General features: G+C 59.8%; 1 protein-coding gene across 12 annotated transcripts in view; it reads left to right on the top strand.

The window, feature by feature from the left end:
* The first annotated feature begins 239 nt into the window (after positions 1–239).
* The window catches only part of BIN1 (bridging integrator 1), a 59,000-nt gene continuing 49,913 nt past the window's right edge, over positions 240–9,326 (top strand). For all 12 annotated transcript variants that reach the window (XR_004053089.1, XM_010363467.2, XM_010363464.2 and 9 more), the window contains exon 1: positions 240–772. Coding sequence is in view for 11 of the 12 variants with exons in the window: in XM_010363467.2 (XP_010361769.1) it covers positions 689–772 (84 nt within the window). In the remaining variant the exon portion in view is untranslated. The remainder of the gene's footprint in view (positions 773–9,326) is intronic.

Raw genomic sequence — 9,326 nt, 5'->3', positions numbered from 1 at the left:
GTAGAGATGTCCCGGAGGCGCCTAGGGGATCCGGGCGAAAACCCGAGCAGCTAAGGCCGGGAGGAGGCGGAGCGTCGAGCACCGGGCGGGCGGTGAGCCCCTGGAAAGGGAGGGGGCTCCGGGCGCTCTCTCCTAGCAGCCGCGGCTCCTCTGTTCAGGGCCGCACCTCCTTGGCCGCACTTTCTCTTTGATTTCGAAAGCACTCCTCTCCTCCACCTAGTCTCCTTTCCTGGGTTGCGGGGAAGACCAAGACGCCAGGCCCGCGGATTAGTCCCCGCCCCGGGGCGGTGTCGCTGGAGCGTCAGGGGAGTCCCGCTCGCTGCAGCCCCAGCGCCGCGCGCGCCCCTCCCTCCTCGCGGACCTGGCGGTGCCGGCGCCCGGAGTGGCCCTTTAAAACGGCAGCTTCTTGTCCGGAGGGGGCGGGCGGGGGGCGCCGACCGCGGCCCGAGGCCCGGCCCCTCCCCTCTCCCTCCTTCTGTCCCCGCGTCGCTCGCTGGCTCGCTGGCTCGCTGGCTCGCTCGCCTGCCCGGCGCACGCTCCGCCTCCGTCAGTTGGCTCCGCTGTCGGGTGCGCGGCGTGGAGCGGCAGCTGGTCTGGACGCGCGGCCGGGGCTGGGGGCTGGGAGCGCGGCGCGCAAGATCTCCCCGCGCGAGATCGGCCCCTGCCACCGGGCGAGGCCTGCGCCGCGATGGCAGAGATGGGCAGTAAAGGGGTGACGGCGGGAAAGATCGCCAGCAATGTGCAGAAGAAGCTCACCCGCGCGCAGGAGAAGGTGAGCGAGCCGGAGCCCCAGCCGCCGCGCAGTCCCGGTCACCTGTCCCTCTACCCTCCGACCCTGGGGCCTGGTCCTCCGCCGGGATCTGACGCTGTCACCAACAGAGGAGCGCTTTCGGGGGGCTTCGTGGTCCCCAGGTTGCGTCCCCCGGCGCTCTGGGTGTCCTCTTCGGTTTGCGTCCTGTCTCCCCACACCCGGCCGGGGCAGAACAGGGCCTCGCTTTGCACCTTCGTGGCTCGGCTGCACAGCAGTGGCCGGCCCTGCTCCAGGATCTTCTCAGGCGCGCGCTCCAGGCTAACCTGCTCTTTGGAGGCCAAGGGCCGGGAGGCTGGGAGGCCAGGTGGTGACCCCCCGCTCTCCAGGCCCATGCAGGCAACCCAGGCGGGGCCGGCGCTCGGGGCGAGAGGGAGTATGTCTCTCCACCCCCGGGGCCAGTGTTCCCCCGGACTCCCAAGGCTACTTCTCGAACCGGCACCCGCAGTTCCCTCTTTCCCACTGCTTCTCCACTTTCGTTCTCCGCGGGCCGAAGGAGGGATGGGGTTTCCTTTCCCGAGAGGTGCCTGCGGCCTGGAAGCTCCCGCCCAGCCTGGCCCCACCGGGAGCCCGGGGCTGTGCACTCCGCAAGGAGGTGCCCTCGCCCCAGCAGGGGCTTAGCGTTTCCGGCGGCCGGGGAGCGGGTGGGGGCACTGGCTTTGGGAGCCCACCGCCGGGTGGGGAGCTGGCCTAGAGGAGGGGCGTGGAAGGCGCCACAGGAAACCCGACCCCTCCTCGCGGAGAGCTGGAGTGGGGGATGGAGCCGGGGCCTCCCAGGGTGCCCAGAGCGTGCAGGAAATGCAGGGATTGAGAGGTGGGGGTCGGCACCCGGTCAGCTGTCTATCGTAAGCCACCTCTGGTTTATGGAATTGGATCACGCCAGCTGCTGACGCCACTTCCCCTGCCGACTCCGACTCCGAAATCTGAGATTGCAGAATCTGGGTTTCCGCCAGGGTGGCCCCCCAGTGCCCTGCGGCCAGGCCTGCCACCTCTCCCACCCGCCGCTGGACCGCCGACCGCCGCTGCCGGGTGGAGGCGCAGGGACAGGCCGGCCTTCCCCTGCCAGGCCTGGTGGCTGTTTATAAACAATGACTTTTGCTTCTGAGACCCGCGGGCTCCCTAAGGATGCAACCACGTGATTGCTGGGGGAAGGGGGAGAGGGGGGCGCCTAGAGCTTCCCCATACCTCCCTCAGAGTCCTACTGCTCATCCCTGTGTTTCCTGGCTAAGGAGGTGGGTGGGTGTTCATTGAAGGAAGGGCCCTCAGCTAAGCTCCAGATTTGCCCAGACCCAGCTCCCCCACCCCCCACCCCAGGGGAGGTGGAGGAGGAGGAGGAGGAGGAGGAGGAGGAGGAGGGATTAAAGCCCCAGGAATAGCTGGCTGGGGGCTGGGAAGACTTAAGGTTGTGGGGGGGGGGGGCGGTGGTGGCAGCACAGATGCAGCCACCCCTGCTCCTGGCTGCCATGACTGGGTAATCCATCTGGGTGCCTGGAGCAGGCAGACCTGGGCCAGAGCCTGCTTCCTTCCCTAAAGGGCCAGGGAGATGAATGGGAAGCTTGGTTAGCTGAGATGCGTTCCCTGCCCCCATCCCACTGGTGTCCCACTCCTTCCTGGCTCCCCGAGGCTCTTGGTGTGTCCCCTTTGCCCTGGTTGTCTCTTCTCTGCAGCGGCATCTTTGATGTCATTCTCAGGGCAGTAGGCATGGGCTGTGTCCCCTCCAAGGAGGTGGTGATGTATCACTGAGCCCCTGAGCCACCATCTCTCTGGCTTGAGCCCCTGTTCTGTGGCCACGGGCAGTTGGCTGACAGTTGGTCAGCTATGCATGCTGGTCTTGGCCAACAGCTGACCTTGCCCATGCCGGGCTTCCTGGGAGTGGAGTTGTTTAGTGTTCCAGCTGCTCTCTGCCTGCTGGAGACTAGTTAGGGACCCTCCCCCCATCAGAAACCAAGGCAGTGCAAGCATCACGACAGGCATCCTGGCCAGGTCTCTGAAAGTAGCCTTCCCCTCCCTTTGGGATGCAGGCCCTGCTCCCAGGAAGCCCCATGCCTCAACCCACAGCAGCCTCTGCTGTGTGCCTTCCTGGAGAGTCTGTGCCATCGCGGGAGGGTCATCCTCAGTGTCTTCGCGTGGTGATCAGTGCGGCATCTAACTCCCACTGTCAATGGAACTGGAATCCTAGTCTCTTACAGGCAGCCCCACCACTACACCTACCTTGCCTTAGTGAAATCAGTGAGTCATGGGGCAATTCATTTCCCTGTGGCCATCCTGAGCAAGGATGGCCGGAGCTGTGCTGGGAGGCCGGGCGAGTCCTGGCGTCCTGGTATAGGAAGAAGGCCCGTGTCTTTCATCCACCCTTCTCCCCCAGCCTTCCCACATCCGCTCCCAGCCCAAACATCCAGACTGTGAGGGTGACAGTGTGGTCAAGGGCAGCCTGCACTCTTGTACCCTGGGCCCTAGGGTCCCCAAGCCAGCTCTTTTTTGACTGTTGTTACCTGTTGACCCTCTGCCTACACCACTGGTCTGGCTGCTCCCTGAGGGCAGGGCAGGGCAGGGCACACATCCAGGTGTGTGCATTGAGGATGTTAACTGGCCCCAGCCGGTGCTTAGTGAATGTTTTTGAACAAGGGATTTGGGCCCGACGCAGGCTGATGGTGGATTGATTTGTGTTGTTTGTTCTGTGTCGTCACTCATTCATCAAATCCTGTCTGGACACAGGCCTGGTGCCTCGTCCTGGGCTGAGGCACCCTCGATGCTGTCTCAGGCAGGGTGCATGTGGCTCTGGCCTGCCTGGAGCTTTTTCTTGAAGGTCCCATGGCCTGCGGCCTTGCTGTGAGGAGGGCATGAGAATAAATTGGAAGGGTTGCCTGGACCTGCCAGCATGGCACCATTGCTCCTGGCCCCCCGGCCACTGCCCCCGGAATGCCTGGGGTGCACTGTGTGTGCTGGGATCTCGAGCCTGTGGGCACCGTGAGGTCATCTTCCCATTGCGTTTGGCTTGTCGAACCCTCTATAAATGATTGTGTCCATTTTTGGGCCTCAGAAGGGTGGCTAGGCAAAGCCAATGTAGGGTGGAGCCTGGGTCAGATGACGGTGAGGATTAGAGGTTGGCAGGCTGGGCCCCTCGGGGGATGGGGCGGCTGCGGAGAAGGACAGCTGAGGGGGTGGGGATCTGGCCTGCTGGCCCCTGAAGGCGCATGGCTTGGGAGTCCTCATGGAGCGGGCCTGACAGAGCTGGGCCTTGCTCTGGCCGCGCTGGGCTGACAGTGAGCACAGGAGGAAGGCTCTGGCAGGGTGGGAGTGTGCATGCTGTCCCTCCCTCCCTGCAGGCCCTGAGCTTGCTGGAGGGGTGCAGGCTGGACAGTGGGGAGGGCCAGATGGGAGGAGGGAGGGCCCAGGGTTGTCAGTGCACAGCACAGCGCTGACAAGATGAGAAGAGGCTCACTAAAGGAAGGTGCAGTGGTGGCGATTCCTACAGCCTTGATGCATGGCCACGGATTGCACTGTGCTCAGCTGCGTGGTTAAGGTCTCCTCACGCAGTAGCCACCTTAGCCTCCTCCGGAGGAGCCAGGCCTGTACACCAAGCCTTATCTTTGCAGCAACCTTAGAAGCAGCAATGCTACACCTGAGAGTGGGTGCATGGTCCCTGTAACAGAGAGGACAATGGGGACATAGGCAGGCCCAGCCACCTGCCCAAGTCACCCAGGCCCCCAGTGAAGGCACTGGGAGCCCACCCAGAAACCCTGGTCTCCCCAGGCCAAGTCCCCTTGGCCACTGACTTTGCAGGGGTCCCGCCCCCTTCCCAGGCCCTAGCACAAAGCTGCCCCCCTCTACCCACATTCCCATCTCTGTCCATCTTGGGGCCCATCGCTGTCCTTCTGTCCTTGAATGTCTGAGGTTCTTCCCTGCCAGCTGCTGTCTTGTCTTTTTCTCTGTCTCTATCTGTACCTCCCTGCTCCAGGCCTCTTCCCAATGAACTTGCTCAGGCCCTTCCAGTATCTCTCCAGTCTCAGCTTCCCCTGGACCCGCGTTACTTATGTAGATGGTTCATCTCACCCTGCAGGGAAGGCTTCTGAGCTGGGCATCTTCTGTGGGTGGGCCAGGGTGTGTGGGGGCTCTTGGGTATTCGGTAAAGGCGTTTGGGTGTGGGAGGTTGGAAGCATGGCTTCTAGACTTCCCCAGTCTCCCAGGGGCCCTGGATGGCCTGAGTACGGCCTTCTGGCTCATGCAGGGACCAAGTCGGGCACAGGCTACTTGTCCAGGAAGACAGAGAAAGGGAGCTCGGTAGGCTGCATGGGGCATGGGGAAGGAGAAGGCATTCCAGGAGGCGCAGGCATGGTCCAAGGTGTGGAGAAAGGGGTGAGGGCATTGAGGATGCCAGCTCTCTGAAGAGAAGGGGTGCCTGGGTGGTAGATTCCCTCCAGATTTCATGAAGTTGTGAAGGCCAGGAAGCTCTGTGGATCCCAAGGATTCTTGGGGAAGCTGAGGTTTGAACTCTGCCCCTTCTTCAAGATCACCACATCGGGGCTCCCTTCTCATTGGCCTCTGACCAGGTCCTTGCCCTTGAACTCAGCATCCAGCCCAGCTGGTCCCTGACAAGCTGTGTGACTGTCCCTGAGGTTCTAGAATCCCTGAGTCCTACCCTTGGAGGTAGGCCCTCTGTCCTCATATCTCTATAAGGAACAGCAGACCGTGCACGGGCTCTAGGCTTCCCTGACGTGCTGCGGACCCTTCCTGAGCCCTGTTTCTTCATGTATCAAATAGGGGATAAGAATGGTTCCTCTTCACACATGTGTTGTGGAAAGTAAAGCCCCAGGCAGGTGCTTGGGGCATAGCAAGTGCTTGTTGAATGCCAGCTCTGTGGCAGAGCAGCACCTTGAGTCCACATGAGGCCCCCTCTCCCTGCATGGCCCGACTTCCCAGGCCCTGTCCCCAGAGTGTCCATTACAGGCCTCTATAGACAGCTAATCCCTGCTGAGCCTGGAGCTGATCAGGCTTATGATGCTCACAGACCCGGGGCAGTGAGTGTGGACGTGCACGCGTGTGTGTGGGTGGTGTGTACAGGGGTGGAGGGTTTGGGCTTGGGAATCAGAGAGCGTTAGAGTGAATCTTGACTACTCCCACCATAAACTGTAAGTTGTTTTTCCTGTCTCTGGGCTTAACTTTTCACCATTGGCGTATGATGAAGTTTGTGTATTCATTCCTGTATTCATGCAACAAATATTGAGCACCACCGTATACTGGGCACTGTTCTAGGGAGTGGGGACCCAGGGGTCAACAGAACCAAGCTCCTGCCCTCCTGGAGCTGACATTCTCACCAGGGGAGATGGTGAAGAAACCACCAAGTATGGTGGCAGGTGCGTAGAGGGGCGGTGAGGCAGGGACTCACCTGCCTCAGGACTTTCTGCATGTGTCCCGTGTGGGAAGCCTGCGCTGGGCTGAGGATTCAGGTGTGGACGTGACTGTGGGCGCTCACGCAGCAGGAAGATCGGGTGGAGAGAGGCAGGTGGGCAGCTCCCGTCTCAGGTGAGGGGCACCCGCGGGAGGACGGCTTCCTGTTGGATGCCACCTTGGTTTGTTGTGTCTTTCTAAAGCTGCCTCTTTGGCAAGCCTCCTTTTAGGATTAAGAGTGCAGATGTGCAGCCTCGCTGGGTGTTTGTGCAGGGCAGGTGGGCAGGGGCTCCTGCCCAGGATGGAGGATGGGGGAGGCAGGAGGGGCTGCTAAAGGAGAGGAGGAGGGCGTCAAAGATGGCCTTTGCTGCGGAGGGCCACTTGGAAGATTCTCATGCCAGGCGACAACTGTGGGTGCGGTAGAAAGCATGCAGGCTCTAGACAGCTGAGTTTGAGTCTTTCCCCGCACATTCCTACCCTTGGGCAAGTCTCACTGAATTCTTGGAATCCCAGTTTCCTCATCTGAAACAGGGGTCATGATCTCCGCCACTGACTGTGGTGAAAATGAAATGGAAGGTGGGGCTCCAGGTTCTGCTCCTGTGGAGACCACTGGAGGGACTCGGCCTACTGCTGTTTTTGTGCTGTGGAAGAGGCCTAGCACCCGAGCTTCTGAGAGGCCACCACCTCTTAAAGAGGCCGCAGGATTGTGAACCTGCCAAGGGCTGACAGGGGTCAGGGTTGGGGAGCCGAGGAGAGAAAGGCCGGCTCTTTCTGCCCCAGGGAAGCCTTTGTCAAATATTAACTTATACATAATGGCATTGTTTCCTGCGTACCGGCTGCATGCCATCATCACTTTGGACAGGTGAGAGTGTTATCCGTCCCATCCCCAAAGGAAGAAACTGAGGCTGGAGTGGTTGTGTGACTCTCCGTCGGGGCTTCCTCCTCCCTTGTGGTCAGTAGGATCAGTAGCGGAGTCTGGCCTGGGGCAAGGCCTTGGAGACAAGCAAATGAGATGGAGGCGTCCAGCGGGCTCCCTGCATAAAGCCCTAATGGTGAAGGGGTGTCATTGTGACGGACTTTGGTCCCCAAGACCATCCCCTATTTAACAAGATTTGGGGCCCCTGTCAGCCCCCCAGCTCCACCTGGGGTCTAGGCTTACACTTTGGAGTGTGTGGCAGACTCTGGGGTGATGGGAACATCTGGGCTTTCTAGGTACAAGTCCAGAGATGGGGGTTCATGCACGCAAATGAGGACAGACAGGACCCTGCGCTGTGCGCTTTTTCCCACGTAGTAAAATCTGTCTCCAGTTTATTCCAGTCTAAAAGAACACCCTTGTCTGGGTACGGTGGCTCATGCCTGTAATCCCAGCACTTTGGGAGGCCAAGATGGGTGGATCCCCTGAGGTCAGCAGTTCTAGACCAGCGCTGGCCAACATGGTGAAACCCTGTCTCTACTAAAAATACAAAACAAAAATTAGCCGGGTGTGGTGGCGGCACTTGTAATCCCAGCTACTCAGGAGACTCAGGCAGTAGAATCGCTTGAACCCACGAGGCAGAGGTTGCAATGAGCCGAGACTGTGCTGCTGCACTCCAACCTGGGTAACAGAGCGAGACTCCGTCTCAAAAAAAAAAAAAAAAGAAAAAAAAGGCTGGGTGCGGTGGCTCGTGCCTATAATCCCAGCACTTTGGGAGGTTGAGGTGGGCAGATCACGAGGTCAACGGATCGAGACCATCCTGGCCAACATGGTGAACCCCCATCTCTACTAAAAATACAAAAATTAGCTGGGTGTAGTGGCCTGTGCCTGTAGTCCCAGCTACTTGGGAGGTTGAGGCAGGAGAATTGCTTGAACCTGGGAGGCGGAGGTTGCAGTGAGCCGAGACTGCGCCCACCACTGCACTCTAGCCTGGTGACAGAGTGAGACTCTGTTGCCAAAAATAAATAAATAAATAAATAAATAAATAAATAAAAATAAAGCTTACATCCCTCTAATTTTGTTTCTGTTATTGCTACAGTATTTCTTTAATGAGATGTTGGTCATACTCATTGTTTTTTAATGTTCCTGGAGAGGAAAGAACTATGCTGCTGACACTGCCCCCCCCCCCACCACACACACACACACACACACACACACACACACACACACGCACCCTGGAAAGATTTCCTGGGGGGAATCCCGTGCTCTGGGCACTTTGCTTTGCTTCCTGACCCAGGCAGGCCCATGTGTTTCTGGCTCCTGTGGTCACCAAGGCATCTTATCCCCTCAACTCGGCTCTCAGTAGGTGCATACTTGTTGCACGTGTGGCTGCATGGATTCTTCAGGCAGTGGGGAGATAGTACTGATGGCTGGCAGAGGTCCTGGAGGCTCCCTGGGTTTGAGGGTGCAGGGTGGGAGCGGGAGGGATGCTGTGTCTGCAGGATTTAGGTTGGGGCTAGGCTAGTGGGTGCAGATCCCACCCCACCCGGGAGGGACCCAGGATCGCTTCTCATCACACTCTCCTGTGGTAAAGCAGCCGTGGTTAGCTGCTCAGGGCTGTGGTGGGGCCTAACCCGAGCCAGTGGCTGTAGCACTTGGTGCCCAGGAATGGGGCTCTTGTGATTGGCCCGGGCCCAGCCGAGGAATCCTGCCTGATTTTAGGCCAGATGCCAAATAGGGCTTGGCCTCGGTCCTCTGCAGGGGGCTGTGCTATAAGAGAAAGCTTTCAGGTGACAGCAGTACTGGGCAGTGCTGACTGGGGGTTCAGTGTGATTTGCTGGACCCAGACGTCACTGTGAGAGCTGCTGCCCTTGGACACATTTTGCTGGCTTTTTGCAAAGCCTCTTCCGTCTGCTTTCTGGGCCTGCACCTTCATCCCCAGTCATGACCCAGATCCCAAGTGCAACAGCAGGTGGGGTGGGATTGGGGTCACAGGAACAGCATGGGGCATGGGGGTGGGGCGGTTGGGCCTTGGAGCCTAGGGGCACAGTGGCCTTGGGGCACTGAGGACTGTCCTGTGGTGCCCCTGGGAGAGGGCATTTATGACTGTGCCCAGCCCCTACTGCTGCCTCCAACCTGCAGACATCTCCCCTCTGCAGTGTGAGGGCCGCAGTGTGGGGTGCCCAGCCTGGATTGTTACGAGGATTGAGTGGGCGG

The sequence above is a fragment of the Rhinopithecus roxellana genome, chromosome 14, assembly GCF_007565055.1.
Source record: "Rhinopithecus roxellana isolate Shanxi Qingling chromosome 14, ASM756505v1, whole genome shotgun sequence".
In the NCBI taxonomy this organism is placed as follows: domain Eukaryota; kingdom Metazoa; phylum Chordata; class Mammalia; order Primates; family Cercopithecidae; genus Rhinopithecus; species Rhinopithecus roxellana.
The sequence above is the reverse complement of the archived record's forward strand: the minus strand, read 5'-3'. Positions and strand labels throughout refer to the sequence as shown.